Genomic DNA, 26309 nt, shown 5'->3' with positions numbered 1-26309 from the left:
CTCTATTTCCATCATCACAGACCCACGGGTCACAGTCTGTGTTTTTTGTCGCTTTGGATCCTTTAAGATCTGCACTTGCTCAGAGCTCAGGTCCTTTGTTTGTCTGTGTTTATGTCATCGCCTGGCAGGGGTCAGCCCCCAGTCGCCTGTGTGAGGGTCTGAATGTGATTCACTGGGCGGAAACTGTTTTACTGCTGGCCTCTCTCCCCTTCTGTCTCACCCCCTAATGGCTGCACAGTACAAAAGGGGATAGTGCCATAAACAGACTCTGTTCATTGATGAAAGGTGCTGAAGTGTTGCACATTGCAGACGGGGTGAGATTGATGTTTGCTGGGAATAAGAGGGCTTGCGTTCACAGCGTGTGGGTATAGAGGGAAATAATAGACGAAGGCACAGATCTACATATCCTGAACCGTCCTGCAACAGGCTGTGCCTGCCTCGACTGATCTGTGATCAGCAGCGGTGATCACTGGTGGGGTTGGGAGTTGCAAAAGGATGTCTTTATCTGTTGAATGGGGGGCATTTTTAAACTTGTATTGGAACTTTGCATGGCTCAATACAGTGGCTGCTCTGTACAGATATACTTTTTGTGGTCTGCAGTAGCTCCATATTACTTTCTAGACATATACTATATAGACAAAAGTATCCAGACACACCTCTTTGTGGGGCCGTTTTCGGGGACTGGGCTTGGCCCCCTACTTCCAGTGAAGGAAAATCTTAATGCTTCAGCATACCAAGACATTTTGGACAATGCTATGCTTCCAACTTTGTGGCAGCAGTTTGGGGAAGGCCCTTTTCTATTCCAGCATGACTGTGCCCCAGTGCACAAAGCAAAGCTCCATAAGACAAGGTTGGATGAATTTGGTGTGGAAGAGCTTGACTGGCCCGCACAGAGCCCTGACCTCAACCCCATCCAACACCTTTGGGATGAACCTGAAAAGAGATTATGAGCCAGACCCTTTGGTCCAACATCAGTGTCTGACCTCACAAATGCTCTACTGCATGAATGGGCAAAAATACCCACAGAAATAATCCAAATCTTGTGGAAAGCCTTCCCAGTATTTAGAATGTGATGTTATTAAAGTCCCTGTTTGGTGTAATGGTCAGGTGTCCCAATACGTTTGTCCACATAGTGTCTAGTATATATAGTATATATATATAATATATAGTATCTGCATTAGAAACACAAGATTGATTTTTTTTTTAACATGTTTTCTGAATCTTACTAGGTCTTCTTTAATAGTTATGTGAAAATGTTCATTTGTGTAGCACATTATTGCAAGTAGACACAGGTTTTTTCCCTGTGCTGGAAGGGAAAACCAGCAGACCTATACGCACTATACACCTCTTATTAGTTATGGTCTGGTTTTCATTTCCACACCTTGAGAGGATAAAATGTTGCACCTACTTTCCCACTTCTCCCTCAAATTACCACTGCCTTCAGAAGTACCACGCAGTAGAACAATTCATAACCTCTTGTTGGAAGACGGATGTATTCCATAAACCTGCCTCTTTTGAACACCAAACCAAATTCCTGAGACTTTTATTGGAGCAAAAGTCACTACTGATGATGTGTCCTAAGTTTACATCCTTACCACGGCTGAGATACAGCTCCCACGCCACTCTCAACATCAAGGCAAATCTCATGTCACTACCATCTGTTGGCAAAACGAACAGTCTACCATCACGTCCCGTGTATCATGAATCTTACCCATGCACTACATGCATGCTTTTTAAAAATACACTATAAAATACTTTATATTTTTTTTAAATAGTGGAGAAGATGTTACATGTACAGTTTATTTATTTATAATTTATGCTGTATGCAGAATCATTTTATTAGACATATTGATAATTATTTTAATAGAAATTAGTTTAAAGCAATCTTTCTCAGTGTTTGATGTCATTTTTTATTGCTTCTCCATTAGCTGATATTTCATTCACTTCTTCCTGCCATTTAACTTGACTAGGATCATCTGGTCTGATGCCAACATGTCTGGCAACCCTTGAAAAGCTGATTTTAGATTTAGTGAAAGGACAAAATCAAGTCGTAAATAAGTCTCTCGTGGTGTTCTCTGGGATTTAATACTACTGTTTTCAAAAATCATTTGACAGATCATGCTTACGCACAGGAGACAGTATCATGTTTTAGTAGTTGTTGTCCTTGGAGCAGAGGGACAGGCTGCGGCAGGCCCTCAGCACCGGCCAACAATCCTGAGGTCTCTTTAGTGGGCCTGACCAACCGCATATTGTTCCCGGTGAGAGGACGCTAGTACGGCCGCTGCAGCAAACCCTCAGCCATGACCTTGCTGTCAACTCTCATAATCACGCTCTCATACATACACACACATACATGCATGCTTATTGTTATATCTGGCGCTCCGACGATGGGACGATGGGGAGCCCTCTTATGGCTGCCCAACATCTCCATTGAAGTATTAGACTTGAACTCTGACCTCTTGTGATGTTAGTAAAGCCGGTGTCCTCAGATAGGTCAGCCTCAGAGCCTCTGCTGCCTGCTGTGTGGAGTACAATGCATGATCAGTTCCTCTATTAGGTCTAACAGCGACCACCGCAAAAAGGAAACACCACAAATATTTTAATTAATCAGTAACAGTCAAACAATAATTTAGTTTTTGATAGTTTTATAAAATGTTCACCACATTCTATGGTTAAAAACCAGTTGAAGTAAGGCCGCTATGTTTCATTTCAACTTGCAAACTGCGTGGAAAATCAGTGCAGGAAGCACACAGAGCAACATCCTTTTCTCAGATGTCAAAACAAAGTGAAAAGTAAAAGAACGTTTAGGAGGGCTGTTTCCTCAGACCTCTGGTTCACATTAAATTGGTTGGATTCTGTACAAATTAAATTAAGTCTCGTGGACTGTTGAAAGCTGGAATCCTTATTTTTCTTTCTTTCTCTCTCTTTTTTCTTTTCTTTTCCTTTTTTTTTGATCACTGAATGACTTATTATCCCTAAGCGATAAACCTGCCTTATTTGATAAATGAACACACTCTTTGGTCGCTCTTCACCGATCCCATTCTTTAAACGTGCGGACCGCAACATGGGTCCCTCTGTCTGGCACATAAATCCCAGTGAGTTCTACCCCTCGTCTGGATGTTTTTGGGGGGAGCCACGTGGAACACATCCTTTGGTGGCCCCTGCTTCCTGTACTAATTCAGACAGGTCAGGTTGAGTGGGTCACACTTCGCGTTCAGCTGGAAGGAGATCGCAGCTGTCCATCCTCACCCTTCCTTCTTTGTTTGTACCACTACTGCTTCCCACTGGGCCCTTTGTGAGTGTGTGTATCTGCGTGTGAGAGAGACGGTGAAAATGAGTGAAAAGAAGGGTCGGGGTGCCATTTAAAACATAAACCTGTTGATGTAGGTCACCGACTCTTAGATCAATCTTGTGAAACCCTTTTTTCTCTCTGTTACCCTTCAGCCTTATTTATCTGCCATCCCCCAATGTGTGTGTGTGTGTGTGTGTATGGCCCATGCTGTGTCTTACACACACACACACACACTCATCCCCGCTCCCCCGCTCTGCCTTGTCCCTTACACCAGCCCCTTTTTCTTTTCTTTTCTTGTCTTTCTTTGTTTATCGCTCACTTCCCTCATTGTAATGTAGTTGGTCATGGCAGAGGAATTCCGCGAGTAGGTGGGGGTGTGTTTATTGTTCAAAAATGATGTATTTATCCACTTTCTCTGTTTGCCTCTCATCATAGAGTATGGCTTTTGTGAGTAAATCATCATGCCAATCAGAATCAGTTTTATTGCATATGTTTACTCATACCAGGAATTTGTGTTGGCGTGAGGTGCAAGTACAGAATATAAATATAGAATTGGAATTACAATATTTACAATAAGAAAACAAAGTCGTACAAAAAATTAAAGTGTATGTACAGTGAAATGAATTTTAAATAAGAGAGCTGTAAAGTTAAAAAACGCACCCTGCGTCTTTGTGTAGTTAACTCTGTGCTATGTGACCCACTGCAGAGGAGAAATGGTTTAGATTAGACAGTATTCAATGCAAGATACCTCTGGAATCGATTGGTGTCTTTAAGTGCATAACAGGATCCACAAACCAACCCCGTTTCCTGGAAATGACGTTTATATAGAACTTATTTGCCACAGTAGATGCGTTTGTAAGTGAAACATAATCGCATACTAAATACCCTATCGTGAGATGACATTTGTTTTACTGAATCAAACATTTCATTTATGTGCCAAAAGGGGCTCAGTTGGAGGTGGTTGGGGTGCATGATGGGCGTACAGAGCGCAGGACTCTGACACCAGAGACCACGGTCAAGTCCAGACTCTGGTCCCTGGTTAGGTTTAGGCAAGAAGAAGAAGAAAAAGAAGAAGCAGCTTTATTGGCAGTATATTTTTTTACATACACTGCTCTGCTCTGCTCTGTACCAACTTTTCTGTTAATTAGTGACATTTCCCTATTATGTTAAGAGAACATGTAATTATAAGCGCATTTTCTGTTGCAAATTAGTTCTAAATGAATGCGATTAAAGGAGACAAGGCTGCACAAACAAGTGTCTGTTGTGTTCAGTTACAAAGTGCACCCTCTCACAGTCACAATGGTTAGCAATAAGCAGCACATTTTTCAAACATGATCATTTTTCTGTATGATAATCAGGATCTGTTGACCACACTTGTCCAGGGATTTGCTTCCTCCTCCATTCTGCCATCTGGCCCTTAGTTTTCCCGTGCTACAAAGGCCTGAAAGAGGGGCTCTCCCACACCTACTGTACCAGAATGTGTGTGCTGTGCTTGTCCTTGTTTGGGAGTGATAGAGTAGAGCCGAGAGAAAAGGAGGCAGTCTGAATAGGATGGTTTGGATTCTGTTGGGAGAGGAGGCCAGCATGCCAAAAAGTGGGAGAAACAAAAGAATGGAGAACTGTGGCAATTTTAGAAATGCACACAAAACACCAAAAGGAGCAAGAGCGAACAAAAACCTGCTCCTTAAAATTGTGTGCTGGTCAGTGAATCGTAAAGTCCCGCTTCTTCTCCAATGAAAATACACCCCGGTTCTGGGTTGCCTCTCTGTTTTGGGAACTCTTTTGAAATGCAATTAGCATTTCATCCAGGCTCAACCCGGCTACATGCAATGAAGTAATACCCTTTCTAATTTGGCCCTTTGGTCTGCGAGACTGTGCAGCACACAACCTTGTTTAATCCCCCTGAAAGTGCTTTTCTGTCTGCCTCCATCACTGTGTGTCATACAGGCTAATCAGTCAGCCAGTGCTCGAACTGGAAAACGCTCTAAATTGCTCATGCACTGGTTCCTACTCAGTTGGAAACACTTTCCTTTCCACTTTCTATATTCTTTCCTTCCCACTGTTTTCTAAGAAGAAAAAACTCTTGTTTTTAGTTAGAGATGTGAGATGCTTTTGGCTCAACTTAAGAGCAGCCGACCACGGCCATGTGGACAATGCCTCAGGAAAACTCTCCCTCTGTCTGTTTCTTTTTTCACAGTAAAATGCACACTTGATTGGCAGCCTCTTGCCCCTGAAGGAGAAATGCCTAGTTGAAAAGTATCGTCTGACAATAGCTGGAAGGCTGACCTCATGCATTTTTGTTCTTTAGAGAGGTATTCATTCAAGTGTTTTCTTGTTCCCCTTATGTGAAATGGCATAATTTGGCTGCAATTCAGCGCACTGCCATCCTCGTTTCCCAAAAATGTTTCCCCCCTTCTTGTTGGACTAATGGTAGGTTTTCTGTTTTTCTCCTCAAAATAAATATATTTCTGTTTTTACGTAGAGCTCTCCAAAATAAGCCCAGTGAGTAACACAGAGTTCTTGTCAGCTTTAATGATGTATGTTTTAGCCCTACTCGCTTATTAAGTTTCTTAATTTCTTCTCCCCAACTTCCCTGTATGCGAGAACATTCGCTGATCCAAAAATACCAGAGGGACAAACTACATGTGAAGTGCAATTATGGGCTTGTGAGCTGAGCGGGTATGGCAGCCGCGGCTACTCCGGGCTGAGAACGGACGGTGGGTGGTTTCTGAGGTAGAGCCCGACACAAAGTGGCTTGGTGGCATCGCTTAGCGTGGAGAGCAGCTCAAACAGAAAACAATCCAATAAACAGAACAGAGGAGGCACCACGGTTTTAGGGCCAAACACTAAGTCTGAGACTTATAAATACATACTGAACTAATACAACAAGCTCTCTGTGAACAGAGAAACATTTTGTTCGTGTGCATTAAATGACACAGTAGCATCATTATTAGATTTCATTTTCTTTAAATTTCTTTTTCTTCTATCCAAATTTTTTATTTGTAACAAACTCTTTTTGCAAGCTATTTTAAGCATTTTTCATATTTAGTCTGACCTCTGAATAATAACTTGGCCTTCTGGCCACAAGCACTTCCATTTTCCAGTGCTCTCATCGCCCAAAGACAACCATCACATTATACATAAATATAAATTGATGTACTTGTAGGCCTGTTATCACCTCCTTCTGTATGCCATTCTGCCTAGCACACCATCTGTGTGTATGCTGGTGCTGTTTATCTCTCAGTATCATTCATACTGTCTGTCTGCGTGGTCGGTTGTTAGTGTGAATTTGTCCCGAGGAGACACACAAACGTTCCAGGAACACTGTTACATTAGTTGATGTTAATGACAGACCAGTTTCTTTTTGCGGCCAGACTGACTCCAGATCACCGACCAAAGCTGTAAGGTTGATGAATGAGATCCCACTGCAGGCCTCCCCGTGTCAGACAGCTGTAGATCCCTGTGTGTGTGTGTGTGTGTGTGTTCATGTGACTAACTGCCAGATAAAACCACAGGCTCTTCACCAAGGGCATCTCAGGACCAGGGAAGCCTCTTGGGAAAGCCCTTGATTAAAACTCTACAAACTATTATCCCACACATCCTCTACCAAAAAGAAAGTAAGAGTATTGCTTCCCTCTTTTAAAGCTTCCAATACCAAGTATTCTCAGTTAAACAAATAGGGGAAAGGCAAGGTCTGCAGTCTGATTATAGATGCTGGCTAAGGAGAGATAAAGTGGGTAAAATGCATGACAGATTCTGTATTGCAAGTGGCAAAGAATATTTTTTTAGCTGGCAAGGAGAAATTCAAGTGACTCCCTGTCAGCACGCTTGTCAATCCGATCACCTGTCGAGCCACAGGCGGCACATGGCAACTCCTATACCATGAATCTTGCAGTGTCACGCTTACTACCATCTTCTGACTGTGAAGTCCTGGGCCTGCAGTGAATAATTGATGTTAAAGATTACGACACAGAGGCCACTGTCAGGAGAAACCCAAGAGGCATCAGCACCGAACGCTGACCCCAGGAGCAGCCCTGCAACCAGACACCTCCTCAGCACCTCTGACAGGGATATCCAATAGATCAGTCAGTGAGTGAGTGTGTGTCTGTGATGTGTCTGCAAAGGATCTAGTGTGATAGTTTTGGGAATCAAGCTGATGCCAGTAGGCTGCTTCAAGAAGGGCTGATGGGTGACGAGGGTCAGACCAGCACTGATACCGTCACTGTGACTGGTCATTGCATATGTCACAATTGGGGGGGGGGCGGGGGGCTGTTCCTCTGGTGAGGAGAAATCCATCACAGAGATGCAAGAAGTGAAGGGATACTCTACATGTAATATGTGTAATATGTACGTGTGTGCCACCTATGCTTTAGCTTTGATCTGGGCTTAGCTGGTGAAACGAGCAGATTTAGTGACACTCCTGTTGTAGCTTAGTGCCCAGCTCTAAGAAACTTTCCTGGCAAGCACAACACCTGCTTGTGCAAGAGGACCTTAATTCTAAATGACTCCGCGTATTGAAAAGAAGAAAAAAGAATTAGGTGGAAGTATTATGTGCCGGATAAAAAATGGTTATGGTGAAAGCAGGTTTGAGGTCAAGGCTAAAGGAGATAATAATGTGATTTAAACAACAGGTTCAGGAATTTTGTACTTAATTGTTTGTGAAGAATGGTTCAGTATTGTCCCAGGCCAAAGGATGATTTCCATTTGAGTTTGGTGATGGTGGATATGTTGTAGATTAATGCAATATGTGCATCATACATTTAGTCAGTGTTATATATAGTGGTGGTAATACACATTTATTGGACACTGTGTGTGTTCCAGGAAATAAAGTAATGCAATATAAAAGAAAAGTCAGCTGACTGAGGTTAGAGTCACAGGATAAGTCAATAAAAGCAATTTTGGATGTTCAGAAAGTGAAATCTCTTCAGTTGTGGTGTTGTCTGTGGCTTGTTAGAGAGCCAGGTCCCAGAGTCCTGGACCCAGCCGTCATTTTGTGCTTCTTTGGCCCGGGATATTTGTGATGGACAGCATGTTTTCATGCATTTCAGAGCTCTCCGGTGTCCTGGCCTGTCACCCAGCTGTCTGTCTGAGCACTGAGACCTTCCATTTTGGATGCATATACTGACTGTGCAAGTCTTGCAAATGCATCCATGTATGGAAACATTTGTGTGTGTGTACATGTCACGCATGCAACTGTGCCTCTGTGCACCTCTCTGCATGGATTCTGACTCCCAGCCTTATCAATGTCACAGGTCTGCGCCAGGCACTCCATGTTGCCATTTGCTTTGACAGACAGATCCTTGGTCCCCCTGTAGCTCCTGGGGTCAGGGTTGGCATAATGCATGATACTCAGCACAAAAACTGCCCTTCCACTTATGACACAGACCTGTGCCATCCACACAGCATCTGCTTTGTATTAGGCCCTTTGAAGGAAGTGCGGCATTTGTGTCAGTGGATGCGAAAGAGACCACCCTTCTGTTTTGGAGAAGGGGGTTAGGAGGTTAGAGGGTTGGATGCTTGCTACCAACCATCGTAAAGATTGTGGTATTGTTATGCAATCATTTGGAAGTTTTGAAGTGAGGTTTTGAGGCACAAAGATTTACTGAAGTGTGTGGAAAGTCAGACCTTTTGTTCTGAAAAACTGAAGGCAGACATGGCATAGAGAGACTGAGATTAAATGAAAAATGGTTTATTTTATATGATAAAATTGTGATGATTTTTAGTCAACGTTTACAGGCAGTGGTGAAAGACCGAAACAGACACTCGATGCCTTTGCTGTGCAATATAACTCAATTAGGCCACTCAAGTGGATGCAAGTGTCCAGATGCTTTGAAAGTGCTCACACCCTCAGGTGCTCTGTTACCCATGAGACTGTAGCCCAGACTGGTGTAGACCTCTGCTGCGTGAGGCGCTCTCAGTGAGATGCTTCAACAGAGAGGTTTATAACTTTTCATTCAAGAGCTCAGTCAGTGGTACAGGAAGTTCCCAATCCCAGGAGAGAGAGCAGGGCGGGTAACAGGATTTATTCGGCCCCGGCTGCTCTTTGTCCAGGGACACACTCACCTCTCTTTCCCCCTTAGCCTCACCCTCTGTTCCCCACTGTCCAGCCCCACTACCCAGAGCCAGGTCTAAATCCTTTTTTGATGGATTTCCCAGCAATCTCTCCACTGCTGGCATGTGTGTGACTGTGCGCACACATTCACACACACCCACACCCACACACGTGCCCCTTGACATCAGCTCCATCACACAAATTCCCACACACATGTAAATGCTCTCTTTCTTTCACACACACCCCTAATATTTGCATAAATCGATTCCGACTGTCAGCCAACAACTTCTAATGTTCATACGGTGTCTTGTTCTCCTCTCTAAGCTGACAGGCTGATTGATGGATGGTTGCTATTTAAACACAACCAATACTGAGAATAACTCAGATTGATATAACAGTAATGGAACATATGAAAAATGGGATATTTTCAATGTCCAACTTTCCTAAACGATTTCTGCTTATGAAAAAAAGAACCAAACAGCATGACTTCACCCGTCGTAGCTGCTGATGTTCTTTTTCAACCTTGTAATTAAGAGCAAATATTTTTTTAAAAGACTATATGCATTCATACTGTTGGCAAGACTATGTATTGCAGATTATGAATGGGATGGGTAAAAGGCAGCAGGGAAGGGAAAGACAGGACAGAGTGGCCGCAACTTAGCTTTAAGATGGCTCCACCCCCCTTGTCATGCTGTGTTGTTTTGTTGTGTTAACCATGACAACTGTCTGAGTGGCTCCATCCAGTTTAAGGATTATTCTGGGTGAGGGAGTTGAGCTGGAGAGGACAGGGGGACAGGAGTAGAGAGGCAAAGGAGAAGGCAGACAACAGGAGGAAGTGAAACACAGAGGGGTGTGGAATAGACAAACTGAGAATTGAGGAGGATTAGAGGAAACAGGAGAGCAGAAAAGATAATTAGAAAGAGAGAAGAGAGTGTTGGCAGTGCAGAATTGTAGCTTTGTGCCGAAGTACTGAAACTACCTTGAGTGATCACATTTATTCTGGCATGACATACTAAATTCATGTGGCCAAGAAGAATAAACTCAACAACAACTGCTTTAACAGTTATGACAACATGAGGACAACAGGCATTGGAATTGTGGAATAATGTTATGAATCACTTAGACCACAATGACCAGCAAGCCTGCCAGTCAGCTTGGCTGCACATTTTTAAAAGCTGGGCCTTTTGAACATCTGGCCACTCAATATTGCCTGTAGATCTTGTTAGTTTTTATCTACACTGACTGTGTATTTTTTAATTTTAATATCAGTTTTTATTAGTGTGTAATTATTAGTAATTATTATATCAGCTATATTTAGAATTAGAATAATTGACCTTCCCACCATGCACTACGTGAATATTTTGCTCATGGTTGCTAAAGATCAATCTTTGTGATTGATCAGGTGTGATCTGAGAATCTTTTCTGTTTGATTTCCCTACATCCTACATCTTTTCTCTTAATACTGTAGCACAGACATCATTAAATTAAGATTTTGATCTAATATGACTTTGTGCAATGTAGATTTTCTTTGTTGTGTTGAATTTTAGAACATAGCTCTGAGATATGAAATCAGTCAAGAGTCAAGTTTTGTATGCGGTCGGTGAACTGAAAATTTTCTTTATATATATGTATATAATGTAATAATTTCTACTTTCCTGCTACTTTTTAGAGTATTTTCTCAATATTCTTCTTATTTTGTAGGAATGCTCCCTGTCCTCCTGCTAGCTGGGTTGATTCTGGCTCTGTCCGTCCCTGGCACTACGTCCGAGTCAGCCACATTGCGCTTCCTGGGGCAGACTGACTTTGTTGTCAACGAGAGCAGCACAGCTGTGGTCCGGCTGGTTGTGGAGAGAGTGGGAGACCCAGTGAATGTGACGGCTTTGGTCCTGGTAAGACATCTGTGCCGTCTGTATCTGATCACCTTTCTGTGTTGCTGAGCTCAGTGTCTAAGTGAAGGAGAGAATCAGTGACCTTTTCGGCAGACAGCAGCCAGTGTGTAGATGAGCGTGTCTGCAGAAAGTCTCTTGGAAATCACTGAATGTGTTTTGGCTTTATGTCCTCCACTTGGGGGCTAATGTCAGCTGCTCACAGTTGGTGTCTGGTAAGACGAGCTGGACACGCGGTAAAGTGCGGTTGGGGGTTTTCCTATGCTTCTTGATATTCTTACCACATTTCTTCCTGCACGAACTGTTATACCTGGACTTTCTTATTAGTTAATGAAAAGCTGTTGAATATTAGGCTTTCCCCTCCAGGAAACTAATGGACATGGACAGAGGCACACTGAAACTCAAGATCATGCCGATAATGGCACGAGTAGAAAGGAAAAAAGAGACAGGAGCAAAATATCTTCTCATGGAAAGAGCTGAAATAGGCAAAAACATGGCTATTATAAAGCATATTACTGGCCCAGTTTCTGAGGTACAGATCATGTACCTGCACCATCCTGGATTCAAACCTAGCTTTCATCTTTTGTGCCACGTTGTCTCATGTGCCTTTTCTGTTTCTCTCAATTTCACACTTTTAAATAAATGCAAAAATATCTAAAAAAAAAAAACAAACAGAGAGCTTCGCTTAGTTAAGTGGTGAGTGATGTATTGTTTGATTGTTTCACACAGCTAGAGGGAGTCGACACGGGGGACTTTGAAGCCATCAATGCTGCGGCCTTCCTGCTTTCCACTGAGTCTAGTAAGACCATCTTCATTGCCGTGAAAGATGACGACTTACCTGAAGCTGATGAGACATTCACTTTCAACCTTATGCTACAGGTAAACACCCAGTGTTTGTCTGCAAATTTATAACAGTGTGTGCCAACTTTTCTTTTACAGTTTATAATATGTTGCATCTTTGTGCCAAAAGTCTGTCCGTGGTTTGACAATGACTCCCTCTCCTCCTTCTCCCTCACTTTCTTCTCTTCCCTCTCTAGAGCATCAAGCTTTCCTTCCCACAAAGTCCCACTGTTCTAATTCTCTCCCTGACCGTCTTAAACCCTAACCCCAGCTACTAAGCAATAGAGAGTGGGGGCGGCAGCCAGGGTAAGCCTGGGAGGCTCTGAGCTGCAGGGTCTTTGATGTGTCTTGCTCTGTAGGAGTTTGTCAGGACTGACCTGGGTGGGGCCAGGAGCGGTGTGCCACTCTGAGGTTCCCCACTAAAAGACACCTTTGTGAAAAGAAACTAACTTTGACAGCCGCAGAATCTGCACATAGTAGATTAAAGTCATTCTCTCATTCGCTGTCCCCATTGACTGTGATGGGCATGTCGGTTCCGTGGATTTCATTTCTGTACATGTTGTGTGTTCACCGTTGCAATTGACACACTATTGCAGATGAAAGCTTAGTCTGTTAAAATGAATGGATTCACAACTATAGTACATTAAAATCTTTTCATGCGTGTTGAGACTGCCAAATGCACCATACCACCAGAAGGTGCAATTTGATTCTTTATTATGGTCCAGTTCGTAGACATTTAAAAGTTTAAAAATGATTTTTAGTGGGTATGCATTGTAAATCCTTGTCAAAAGAACTACCACTACAGCCCAGGATGCCTTACACCTAGAGAGTATCTCCATGGTTTCATGTAGCCTTTAGCTGTCAAGTTTGACTGATGAGCTAGAGGGGCCTGGTCTTGCAGTATGCCTGTCTTTTCCCTCGTTAAAAGACCTAAGACAAAGGTTGTCATGAATTGCTGATCGTCAACTCTGTACATTTACTAAACAGCGAGAGCTCTGAACAGCTGTCAGCAAGACTGACCGTCTTCACAACATTTTCACTTTGACACCACATTTTTGTGACATCTGGTTAAAATCCAGTAGCGCAAGCCCATATTTAGCCTACTGCTGGAGTGAAAGACCAGATGAGGCCCACTTAGCCCTTCTGTTTACACTACGGCAGAGACAAAGCTTTGACCAAATGCTGGGCTATCAGCTTACTGGAGGACTGTCTGGAGGATGAATGTGCACTACAAAGGGGTGTCATAGATCAAACACAAGTAAGAAATACAGGGTTGATCAGTGTACATTCATCAATTAGTTAAATATGTAAAAATCTGTTTCAGTTGATTATATGACAGTACAAGAACAAGATGTGTTATAAAGAAATAATGTAGACTTCCTGTGGCCCAGAGCAGGTGCAGCCCACCGGCACTGTGTGAAAAAAGAAGGTAGAAACACACAGTGGGTCATAGTGTATTAGACAGGACAGGCAGGGTTTATGTCATGCTTCATGCATATAACAGAGCTGACTACTGAGAAGCAAGTTTGTGTGCATGCATCACTGTATGTTTATGTAGCTGGGCAAACTAGAGTATGTGCGTATGTGTGTGAGTAGCTTCCTGGCTCAGCCGGCGGCTTGGCTTTGTCAAAGCGTGTGGATTTTGTGTCTGTGAGTTGACCGCTACAAGAGCTCAGCGGTGGAAAGAAAGCTCTGGTACAGCTGGGAAAAGCCCTGTTTGAATAGAGGGATGAATGCAAGAGACCTAAGCACCTTCTTGTTTTTCATTTTCTCCATTGCTTGCTCTCACCTTAAGTTGTGCAGACGCACGCATATGGTGGTTTTCCTAAGGACGTTCAGTTGGCTGAGACAAATGGAAATTATTTCAAAATTGTTTTTGGGGGAGAACTTGTGTTTCTGTTTATGATCATGTTGAGCCTCTCTTAATCTCATATTCATTTTCCAGAAAGCCTGCACATATACTAATTAGTGTATGTCCAGATGTTTGCATGTTGCAAACGGATTTTAGAAGCTTTGGTGGAAGCCTGTGCACTTGAGCTCAAACAAAGTGGTTGTCAGCACAGTTGGTCCACAAGTTACTTGTGAAAACATTGGTGACTCACTAATGAAAACCTTGGAAAGTTTCACCAAATAACAAGGCTGTGGTCTTCCTCTTTAATTGGGTTCAGAAAATAGAAAATGCTCCACGCACAGATCATAGGTTATAATTCTTTTTTGTCAGCTTAAAAACACACTGCGTAAGCCTCGTGAAGACACTGTGGGATTTTAAGTACGCTAAGTTTGTCAGGTCTTAGTGCTGAATCACAGAGCACAGCACAAGTCCTGAAGAGGCGTCCTGCTGTGAGCTAACCTGAAATATCAACTGGGCTGAGACCAGTACTTCCTGTCTTTGTGCCTTCTCACCAGGGTCTCTCAGTGGGAGCACAAAAATGAAGTGAAGACAGTGGATAAGGCAGACGCTCTGGTTTTTAACATGACCACCAGAGTCGGGGGGAAGGTTTCGTTAATTTGTATATATAGAGTTTATTTTGCGTGGTATTATCTCACCATTTCAATTCTCCCTGCTTTCCAGAGCTCCTCTAATGGTGTAACACTAGGAACACCAAACAAAGCAACCATCACCATCTTGTCCAATGACAATGCCTTTGGAATAATTGCTTTCAACTCAGTAAGTACCTCTTGTAAACCACATGCATATTTACTCAGTCTACGTCAACTTGTCACTCACATGATGTTAATGCAGATGCGGTAACTGTGTTTTCAGTGTTGCTTACGGAGCAGTACCGTCACCATTACTAAACGTGTGCACACTTTTCTAGTGCTGAAACAGGCGCAGCTTTGAGAAATCCATAATTGGGCAAGCATTTTTTATCTATGCAAATTATTTTGCATAAATGAGGCCCCAGAATGAAAATCTTTGGATTTTTTTTTTTTCGTGAATTAAAACTACAAACCTTTTTTTCTCTAATGTCAAGTAAAGCTGAATTGATTGTCCACAAGTGAAACCTGCCCCAGTTACAGCTGTTGATAACATATTCCTCCTATACTATCAACACATTAATCCTCCCCCAGTTTTGTTTTGCAACATGTCATCAGATTTGTGCCTGTGGTTGCCAGATTTGTAAAACTTTGTCAATTTAATAATAATAGAACCCACCGACCATCTTAAGTAGTAGTAGAAAGTAACAAGTCGGGGGTGGAGTAATATGAACCCACTACTGCTCATCATGCTGGTATTATGGTGTGGGAAAAGTGACCATTTAATAGTTGTGAGTTTCCAGGGGCAATTAAAACCTCAACAGTCACTGGATTCACTTATCAGTGGGAGTGTTTCCATGGTAGCTGTGGTATATTAGGAACTGTTTGCCCTACCACCCCCCCAGATGGTCTCAAATGCTGGGTAAAGATTTTGCTTGCTTAGAATCAATAAAGGCCTCCTGGCCTTGGGAGATGTGTTTATGTCAGAGTACTGAATTAATTCCTGTATAGCATTTCTTTATTTTATTTTCTTCTTCTTTGTTTGCATTTTCCTGAATTTCTTTGGTTATGGCAAACTGAACTTGAATTATGCAGAAAAACAGAAATGAATTTAATTTCCAAATTTTAAGACCACAAAAAGGACTTCCAATTGCAATGAGATTATTCCTCCATTTTACCACTGTATATTGTTTCTAATTCTGCGTTGGATTTATTTATTGAAATAGAATACAATTTCCAGTTTTAAATTCCTCATTCAGTTCAGCTCAGTACAGTTCCCAAAAAACAATATACTAAACGAAAAATAGAAACCAAATTAATTTGTCACTTTACACATACTGAAATTAGAAATTGTTTGTTTGTATTCTATATGTAATGATCAGTATCTATAAAAAGGTGGAGCAGTTCCAAAATTGAGAACATGGACCACAAAACATAAAAAACAGCATAATTTCAAATCAAATGAATCAAACTGAATAAATGTGGTCCTGATTACAGGGCAGTCATTTGGTTGTACTTGATAAGGATCTGCCTTGATTTGTCAGTACTTCCTGTTCAGGGCCTATTTAAACATGTGTAAATGTTTTTTGTTTCATAATTTCATTTATTATCATTGGGAAAAAGAAACTGTTAAAACTGAATGAACTGAACTGATTGGGGTTCTGTTTCTGTATTGTCTCTTTTGCCGTCTCTTTCATCTCAGACTGAAGAGATTGTAGTCAATGAACCACGAGGGAGGAACCATTATGTGCCTTTCACCCTGATCAGAGAAAAGGGGACATATGGGACTGTGACGGTGAACTTTGAGGTGAGAGGGCAATATAATGTACATATAACCATCTAACCTTAGACACACACTTTGCAGAATTTAAGAAAGATCGTCAGTGTTATTGATGTGTTTCTGAAAAACTGGCTTGTTTTTAGCTTGTTGAGGATTATCCTAATGACTAAACAGACTTGTCCGTCCAAGTGTTTGGATAATTTAAATTCAGTTAATACTACAAACCTTACAAACAAGGAGCATGTAATTCTCAGACTACGTGTAATTCCATGGTAAAAAAAATAGTCCAGTCATAACATGTTAGTGATAAATGGTCATGCCAAACGTCACTGCGGCTCCTTCGGTTCAGATCTCTGAAGGCCCCAACCCCGCCATTGAAGACCTGAGTCCAGACAGAGGGAACATCACCATTCCTGTAGGACAGGCTGTAGTGCACTTTAGTATTCTCATCCAGGATGACCAGGTAACACTGTGTTCATTTAAAGTTAACTGAAACAACCTAATCCATATGTACCATTTCACTTGAAAAGTATATCTATGTTGCTCTGACAGGTTTGCCATTTTTAGTTTGATACTTACAAACAGGTTTATACAAGGCTCATGTCAGGGTTTGGAAACAGCTGCCTAGAATGTTCAACCGTATGTCAGTGTGTTGCCTTCTCTTTGTCAGATCCCAGAGGATGATGAGGTGTTTTCAGTCAGGCTGACGGGTGTGGCAGGTGGAGCTCTCCTCAGGCCCAATGGCAGCAGGGTGCAGCTGAGAATCCGGCGTAATGATAGCCCACTGCGGTTCTCCCACTCTGTCATGGCAGTACCAGAGTCTGCTGGAATCATTGCCCTCAATGTGACCCGTGGTCGGCTGACTGAGGATGGGTCACTCATCGGCTCTGTTGACACCGAGGTTCTTTTCTATCAATCCAGTTATTTATTTATCTGCCGTATATACAGTATATAGTACAGTTTTGTATAAACCATCTGGACTATACTATCTTTAGGTCTCTGTAGATTACATGGTGGTGAGCGGTGAAGGACTGGGCAGCGCCACACCAGCTGTGGATTTCCTCGACCTACAGCCAGTCAGAACAGTGACATTCCCTCCATTTGTCTACAAGAGCAGCCTGCTGTTCAATATCAGTGATGACAGTGTGCCAGAAATTGCAGAATCCTTCCATCTGGTCTTGCTGGAGGAGACCATCAGAGGAGATGCTGTGCTTGTATCACCCAACGCTGTGCTAGTGACCATCGAGCCCAACGATAAGCCTCATGGCGTTCTGTCAATCAGCAGCAGCGCAGTCCTTCAGCCAGTCACCATCAATGAAGACCTGACACAAAGGTGGATAATTTACAAACACTTATGAAGCTGGGTTAACATATGTATTTTATCCTTTTGGATGGGTATTATAACGCAACTTCAACCACCTTCTGTTTGTTCCTCTGTTGTTTCCCACAGATTTGAAGGTATCATTATTGTACGAAATGGAGGAAGCTATGGCGTTGTGTCTGCCAACTGGTCTATCAGCAGGAACTCCAGTGACCGCTCCCCGGTGTCAGATGATTTGACGCCTGTGGCAGGGACAGTGAGGTTTGCTGCCGGTCAGGTCACGGCTGTGATTCCACTAAACATTGTGGCAGATGATGTACCTGAAGAAGCAGAGGCTTTTCTTCTCAAGCTGCTGCCCAGTACTGTAACCGGAAATGCAGAGGTCGATGAACCCATGGAGGTCAGTTTGGAGATTGTTAATAGGTCAATTTTTATTTATTTATCTGTATAATGGCTTTGATACAGACCAAGAGAGAAGAGAGACGGAAGGCTGCACTTGTCAGGGAACATATCCTCCAGATGTTGTGCATGTGTTATGCATGTGCGAGTGTTTCTGTGTGACCTCCTGTAAGGTACGGTGGCAAACTTGGCACATTCTGCAAAAGTCGACCTCTTAGTGTGTCACTTTGCTCTGTGGGTGTTCCCTTAATGTGGCTGAATCAAAACAAAGAGGAAACAGCAGACACACTCTGTGTGTGGTGTCAGCATTTTTCTTTTTTTTTTCCTTTTTTCCTTTTTTTTTTTAGAGCGCGTGGGTGAAGCAGTGACAGGTTTTTATAGCTTTCAGCTTTGCTCAAGCTTCTTGGCCATGTGTGAACGCAGTGGGCAGATCTAAGTCTTGTTTATGTTGAAGGCATAAGATGAGATGCATACAAACTCTTTGGTCACATGCAAACACACACCAGAGCGCCACCTCAGGTTTTGAGGTTTTAGGGTCTGTTTGCCATCTGTGCTGAAAGAGTTTGTTTAAAAGGCATTCCTTGAGGAATTAGGCTGTAGGACTTGTTAATCAGTGTTTGTTGTCATTAATGTTGCAAATGATATATCACACATGACACTGAGCTGTAAATCTGGATATTGTGTGCATGCCAGGCAATACACCAGACAAGTGTGGGTTTCAGGGAAATGAATGAGCCTGAGCTGAAATGCTCATGAAAACTACTCTAGCAGTCTTAGCAGCAGAGTTAATTAAAGAGGATTCCTCTCTAAAGTTAGCTCAGGGCTCTGTTTTACTACTTTCAGTCTCACTTGTTTTCTTCCCTCTCTCTGTTCTTCACCTCTTCTCTCCTCCGTTTATGACCCAAGATGCAGTCTTAGCAACACAAAAACAGGATACACAACAAAATCCTCCAAAGTAATTGATGGTAAATCTAGGCTACATTGCAATTATACTGTAACATCCCAAAGATCAGGCACCTTCCTCCTCACGGCAGGGCGTCTGCACCCTGCCCAGAGGTCCTCCATCATAGGCTGTGTGTCGGTATTGTGAAAGTGTAAGAAGTGTATAATTTAAATTCTACATTTAAATATAAACATATTCTAATATTAAACATCATTAACTTTGAGCCAATGTTTTAAACAATACAGAATAAGAACAGAGTTAAAACAGAATGATTAAAATTGGCCAAACATGCAAGGCTTTATGAGATCCCTGCTGTAATGAGGGTGGCATACAACAAACAAATGAACTGCAGAATAAAGACAATGAAAACAGCCAGAAATTATAAAGGGAAACAGTGAATGCAGCATGTTTATAAATGCAGTAATAGCACTCATTCTACCAATGCTAAGCAGCTGATGTGATGCTGTATACAAGTGGGATTCAGCTCCACTCACGGGATCTTCTGTGTTGTCATCTCCAGTCATTGTTGTTTGCTCTGTTCTACATATCAGTTACAAAGTTATTCCTCTGTTTTGTTGCAAGGACACTTTCTAACAGTAAATAAAAGAAAACATGCCATGAATTCACATGAAATGAAATACAATAGAGAGAGTGGTGGTAAAGGAAAGTAGGCTACCTGGCAACAGCGGTAACTACCAAACATTACTTACCTCCAAAAGAGAATTATTTCATCACATCACTGATGTTTGGTGGACACTAACAACCTTCCCAGTTCTACCGGAGTTGGTGGTTTGCACCTGGCATCCATCTTGTAAAGAAAAGTCCAGCGCATGCAGTGAGCACCAAGCAATGAAAAGGCACAGGTGCACAACCGTGTGGCACAAAATCTTACTGCTTGATGCAGGAAGATGTGATAAGATCATTTTATGCACTCACACCTTTGTGCTGGTGACACTACGGCAAGCAAATCCACACTTCATTGGATTACAATGAATTAGTATTAGCATAGCACTAGCGTAAATAGTATAACCTTTCCCGGTTCACATCTAAATGATGTTTCAGAGAAGTGTTCTTGATCATTCCCTCATCAATCGATATGTAATATGCTGACTTTTGCATTCTTTTGTTAATTTGTCAATTTTATTCCTACTTTTCATCTGGTCTTCCTCCGCTCCTCCCCCAGGTCATGTTCTACATCCAGGACAGTGATGATGTCTATGGGCTTTTTCGGTTTGACCCGACAAAAGAGCAAAGCATCCAGAGTCAACCTGAGGGTCGTTTCTTGTCGCTGAACTTTGTACGAGACGGTGGTACGCTGGGTGATGTGTCCATGACCCTCACCGCCCTCTACATTCCTGCAGGCCCAGTTGACCCAGCACTGGCCCGTGACCAGGTTCTAAATGTTACCAGGTCTGTTAATGTGGTGTTTGCCCGTGAGCGGACGGTACATGTCACACTGCCAATCAGGAGTGATGCCTTTCTGCAGAATGGAGCTCATTTCTTAATACAGGTAACAAGGCTGGAAACCACGTACAGAGCTACACATGAGCGACACGTGTGGATGAAATCCAGTTTAATGAGTTTTCTAAAGTTGTATTTCATGCAGCATTTTGCTTCTACATTCAAAATATGTTCTTTTTGTTTGAACTTCTGGCCAAATCAGTGCACTGCAAAGTTTAAGTGCCTTATTTGCGTGTGTGAATGGTTTGACACTCTCACTCAAATCTGGCATGTTGCTATGGGATTCGACCAATTGTCCAAGTTAACAACACCGCCTGGCCCTGAAAGCGAGTAAAAATGTAAAGGATACTTTTTAACACATGAACACACAAACATAAAAGGAATATGAATGAAGCACCGATGGGTCATTGAATACAAATTTAAAAGAAACAGAACTGCATGACCTCATGGTGAAGAAGCTGTATTTTTAATGAATGAGTTAATTAAGTAATGTATTTTATTTCTCAAATCGTCCTCTTTAAACATCCATCTTGTTGCCTTCTATTAAGTGAGATCTTCCTTGTATTTCCACTAGTTGAATACGCTGGAGCTGATTGACATCAACCCTCCAATCCTCTCAAACAGTCCAAGGTTTGGGGGACCGCTAAACCTGACTTTGACCGTCACCCCTGACATTGCTAATGGGGAGATCGGCTTTACGAGTAACACCACAGTGGTGGTTTATGAACCAGAGGACAGCAATGCTAGCACGGTAAGACCTTTGTTTTTCAGTACTGCATGCATAAATCTATAATGTAGCATAATTATGCTTTAACATTACGCTTTTGGCATTTTGTGATCGTAAGTGTTTAATTAATTGCAAGCAATCTCAGTGTGAATTAAAACTCTGTAAAGTGCTGTAAAGTACTAAATTAACAACCACTGTAAAAGATAAAGGCAGGTTTCCTATTTTGCCGCTGTAAGAAGAGTCTCTAATTACTGATTTTATAGTGACCATGCTGCCAGATAGAAAACTGTTTTCTGTTTGATTCTAATGATATTTGGTGCTGCAGGTGAGCCTCCCTCTGCGACGTGACGGGACAGACGGTCAGGCCGTGGTGTTCTGGAGTCTTAAGCCAGTTGGAGTCAATCATGTGGACGTAACCGATAAAGACCTGGAGCCTCTCAGTGGCTCTGTGATATTTCTCTCTGGGCAGAGTGACGCTTCCATCAACTTCACTATCTTGGCTGACAATATCCCAGAAGTCAATGAGACCCTACTGCTCACCCTGGATAGGTAGGGATATTAAACTCAGGGAAAATGTCGTTAGCAAACATGACAACTGTTTATTTTTGATTATCATCAAGGCATATCAGACCCACCTGCTCTGCCTATAACCTTATGGGGTTTTGAATGTGAAGTTGATATTGTGTCATATTTCAGCACCAGCTTAAACAGTGAGTTAGTCCAAAGGAATTGGACATTCTGAGTGGATGCTATCTCATCCGATCTCTCCTTTGGTTTTCTGGAGATGTGTGTGTCTCCGTCTGTTTGTGGTAGTGGTTTGGGGGTTGATTCATCTGGTAGTCTATGTACTGATGAGAATGGCAGCTCTCTCTCTCCCCCTCCCACTCCTCCCCTGCAGGGTGGAGACTGCACGTTTTACAGTGTACTTCGGGTAAGTTGAGAGTGGAATGAACCTGGGCCTTTTGTGTGGTGTGAATCAGGACTTTGTTTTTCAGAGAAGGCCCCACTTCAGAGTTTGTGGGGTCTTTGGTTGATGTGGGGATGAGGGGGACTAGGCTGGGGTGGGAGATTCAGCGACGGTGTGAAAAACGGGAGCCCAAAGGAGAGTGGCTGCAGGGAATAAATAGAGAATCTTCTTTATGTGTTTAACCAGGCTTGATTGTGTGCCCCATTTAAAGATGTCAGTGTTTGTATGCATGCAGCTCCTTGGCTGTGACTGTTTGTTTGGAGCCCTTCATTCTGTCATGTCTTTGTCTCTAATTTACTCGTTATGTGATGCTTACTTGGCTTCAGTTTTCTCAACATACACACCCATACATACACCCCCTGTGGAGCAATAAAGACGCAGTCGAGGCGTTGATTGGCATTGTTATTAAAAGTGGTCCAAACAGCAGGACCTCAGCATGTGGAGCCAATAATGAATAAGCGCCACACAATGCAAGGAATGCATTACAAAGCTGATAATAAAGTTAAGCTATTTTCTCGTGTAATCAGAAGCTACAACAAAAGAAAAAAAAATCCAAGAAACTTTCATATCCCCTGTAGAGCAACAAAGACGCAGTCGAGGTTTTGATTGGCATTGTTATGATCTACTGATCTAACACTCTTGATATGTGTATTTGTGTGTGTGTCACAGGAGTAATGTTGAGAATCAGATCCTGAAAGCTGGCTTCACCAGCAGAGAGATTGTCATCATGGAGAATGATGACCCTGGGGGAGTCTTTGAGTTCTCCCCATCCTCCAGAGGTCCATGGCTCATCAATGTAAGTCTTGCTTGAAACTGCAACTTAAAACTAAAAGATTTCACCCACATTTGTTTGTTTAATTTAAATATCTACCCGGCTACAAACAACAAAGTGGTTGTTAATGTTAAACTTCTCATGTTTTTTCTGCTCACATCACGACACTTGACACAAACTTACCTAGGAGGGGGAGGCTGTGGAGCTGCACGTGGTCAGAGCCCAGGGACAGCTGCTGAAACAGCTGGTGCGATACGCTGTCATGCCCTCGGGCAACACTGAATTTTATGGTGCCACAGGCATCCTGGAGTTCAAACCAGGGGAGAGAGAGGTGGTGGTGGCACTGGTGGCAAGGCCTGATGGAGTGCCTGAGGTAAGAACATCGTCAATTCAATGTTTGCCATTAGAATGATTAGAATAAATATTTAATTCAACACAATATTAAGTCCCTGCAGTGGTCGCTAGTGAACAAAAATACACTTTAAACTTTATTTACTTCATGAAAACTTTGTGTGTGTGCATACAGCTGGACGAGACTTTCTCTGTGGTACTAAGTAGCCACAGCACTCCACCCAGTCGCCTAGGCAACCACAGGGAGGTCAACATCACAGTGCGGAAGAACGACGACCCCTTTGGTGTCATTGAGTTCATCCAATCAGGACTGACGGTGGCCATCAATGAGAGCAAAGGGAATGAGATGCACCGGGGTACTTTGAAGTAACAGCTCTTTAGATAATAGTGATACTTTTCCATGTCGAGTGGTTTCTCATTGACATTTCTAATAGACCTAATTGGAGTGAATCACAGACCATTTGTTTCCATGTGGGATGAGCTGGACCATGAAAACGACTTTTATGTGCTAGCTAATTAAAACATAAGTATTCACAATCATTTATGTCTTTAAAAGTGTTTCAGCGTATAAAAACACCATTTCTGTCTGTTCTTTTTCTCAGCGGTGTACCCTGTAGTAAGGAACAGGGGTCACTTTGGACAAGTGTCAGTTTCGTGGGTCTTGGAGCCAGCCCTGTCCGGAGACGTCACGCCCGTCCATGGAAATGTCACATTCAAGGCTGGGGAGTCCCTCAAAAACCTCACTCTCTTCTCTGTACCCGATGAGGTAAAATGATGAAAACTAAAAATGAATAAAGCAGATGAGAACTCGACTCGGAAACATACGCAATTCAAATTCGAGTTACGGTTCCTAGTTTAAATTTGAATTTATATTTTATTTAAGATCCCAGAGGAGACGGAGAATTTCACCATCACACTGCTAAATGCTACAGGTGGAGCGAGACTGGGAAACATACAGACTGCCAATTTGCAGATTAATAAGAATGATGATCCCATTTACTTCTCTGGTAAGGATTCTGAATATTGTGTTTGAATAATACTGTGAAAGACTGTAATGATGTATTAATATATTATAGCAACAGTTCCTCTTTTCTGCTCTCCTTTCACGTCTCACTTTCTCCTCAGAACCTGTGGTCGTGCGGCTTTGGGAAGGGGCCGTGGCCAACTTCACTGTTCTGAGAGCAGGGCGGACAGACTTTGTTGCCACGGTGATGTACCGTGTGGAGTATGGCGAGGCCTCCCCAGGTGACCTCACCGTGCTGAGTAATGACACGTTGCTGGTGTATGACGTGGGTGAATGGATGAAGAATATCTCCGTGGCTGTGGAAGACGACAACATACCGGAGACCGACGAACCCTTTTACATTGTTCTCTACAATGCCACTGGTGAGTACGGGCTTCCATTGAAACAAGTAATTAGTACATGGGTCAACTTATATGAGATATTGTCTGAGAATTTTCAATATAATGGATGTATCGTTATCTCCCTTGAGGTAATGAAAACAATGTAATCTATTTTAACTAACTGCAAGTCAGTTACTTTTCTTGTTTTTGTGGTTAATATCAGGAGAGCCAGGAAATCACAACTCATCTCAAAATAATAATAACACCCCATTCTGCCCTGGTTACCCCCTGTAGCTCTGATGCCAGTTGTATATGTACAGAGAGGAGTAACTGGTTTATTTAGCATTGTCTGTGGTAACACTGAAAGCTCTCCTAATCCCAGTATTGTGTGTCAGGGATGGGAATGAAAGACCAGCGGGCCTCAACAGGACCTTAATTACCAGACTTTGTAAGACACAAAGCCTGGCCACTCCACTGGCCTCTCTCTGTTTACTGATTGACATGGAGTAGAGTCGGGTAAGGGCTAGCCTCTGGTTTATGCCAGGGGATTGTCCTTTATAGCGGTTGTGTTAAAAGTCAATAACCCTTCTGTTAGAAGTCAATCAAACTCATACTGGGGCACTGACACTCTTTACCTTGCCTGTTTAATAATGAGCAGACTTGCATGCTTGCTACTCGTAGCCTGGCAACTTGAATAACATGCTTTTGAGAGCTTCTTGCAGCTGCAGCAAAATATTCTCTTGTGGTGTTAGTTCCTTTATTATTCTTATAAACATTTTAAAATGTAATGGTTGTGGCTATGGGCGGCACGGTGGCGCCCTGATTAGCACTGTCGCCTTACAGCAAGGGGGTTCCAGATTTGAGTCTGGGTCTGGGCCCTGTGTGGAGTGTGCATGTTCGCTCTGTGTCTGCATGGGTTTACTCCGGGTACTCCAGCTTCCTCCCACAATCCCAAAAACATGCACATTAGGTTAAATGGCTACATTGCCCCTAGGTGTGAGTGTGTGGTTGTCTGATTGTTTGTGTGTCAGCCCTGCGATTGACTGGTGACGAGTCCAGGGAATTAGAAGCTCTTTGCTCCTGGGCTTGGTTAGCATAGTTATGATGTGCTATGTTGATGAGTCTATGCTATGTTAATGATCTTTCTACCTATCCATCTAATCACTGACATAACATCAGCATGTGTGCATGCTTGTGTACACAGGTGATGCTGTTGTGCATGGAGCAGACACAGCGACTGTGGTGATCGAGGCCAATGATGATGCCAATGGGATTTTCTCCCTGGAAGACGTAGAGAAACCTGTCGAAGAGGGCAAGACCAATCATTTTTAGTAAGGGACAGGTCTCAAGTTCATGTTTCTGTCGTTCAAGACAGCTTGATTTAAGAATTCTGTGATATCTATGTACAAAGTGTTCACCTGTAATTTATTACTCTGTCCCAGTGTCCTGCGTTCAAGGGGACATTTTGGTAACGTTACAGTCTTCTGGCAGCTGTTTGCCAACGACTCTGTGACTCCTCTGGAAGACGACCAAGAGTTTATGAACACATCTGGCTCCATCACCTTCACTACTGGGGAAGAGATCAAGCCTATAGTCCTGGAGGCCATCTCAGATAAGCTTCCAGAGTTCAACGAGTTCTTCGTCCTCAGGCTGGTTAATATCTCAGGTAAAAGTGAGATGTTTGTCAGATTCAGAG

The 26309-nt window shown here is 42.7% G+C and overlaps 1 protein-coding gene across 1 annotated transcript in view; it reads left to right on the top strand.

The window, feature by feature from the left end:
• Positions 1-26309, top strand: part of adgrv1 (adhesion G protein-coupled receptor V1) — a 105316-nt gene that overhangs the window by 1965 nt on the left and 77042 nt on the right. The window contains exons 2-20 of the mRNA XM_046387083.1: positions 11046-11233; positions 11960-12109; positions 14643-14738; positions 16251-16355; positions 16678-16791; positions 16999-17229; positions 17324-17661; positions 17779-18049; positions 20175-20501; positions 21027-21203; positions 21505-21728; positions 22816-22942; positions 23106-23291; positions 23445-23625; positions 23872-24035; positions 24153-24276; positions 24395-24655; positions 25818-25944; positions 26056-26279. Of these exons, the coding sequence (XP_046243039.1) occupies positions 11048-11233; positions 11960-12109; positions 14643-14738; positions 16251-16355; positions 16678-16791; positions 16999-17229; positions 17324-17661; positions 17779-18049; positions 20175-20501; positions 21027-21203; positions 21505-21728; positions 22816-22942; positions 23106-23291; positions 23445-23625; positions 23872-24035; positions 24153-24276; positions 24395-24655; positions 25818-25944; positions 26056-26279 (3613 nt within the window). The 5' untranslated portion in view covers positions 11046-11047. The remainder of the gene's footprint in view (positions 1-11045; positions 11234-11959; positions 12110-14642; positions 14739-16250; positions 16356-16677; positions 16792-16998; positions 17230-17323; positions 17662-17778; positions 18050-20174; positions 20502-21026; positions 21204-21504; positions 21729-22815; positions 22943-23105; positions 23292-23444; positions 23626-23871; positions 24036-24152; positions 24277-24394; positions 24656-25817; positions 25945-26055; positions 26280-26309) is intronic.

Source organism: Scatophagus argus, chromosome 4 (assembly GCF_020382885.2).
Source record: "Scatophagus argus isolate fScaArg1 chromosome 4, fScaArg1.pri, whole genome shotgun sequence".
Lineage (NCBI taxonomy): Eukaryota > Metazoa > Chordata > Actinopteri > Scatophagidae > Scatophagus > Scatophagus argus.
The sequence above is the reverse complement of the archived record's forward strand: the minus strand, read 5'-3'. Positions and strand labels throughout refer to the sequence as shown.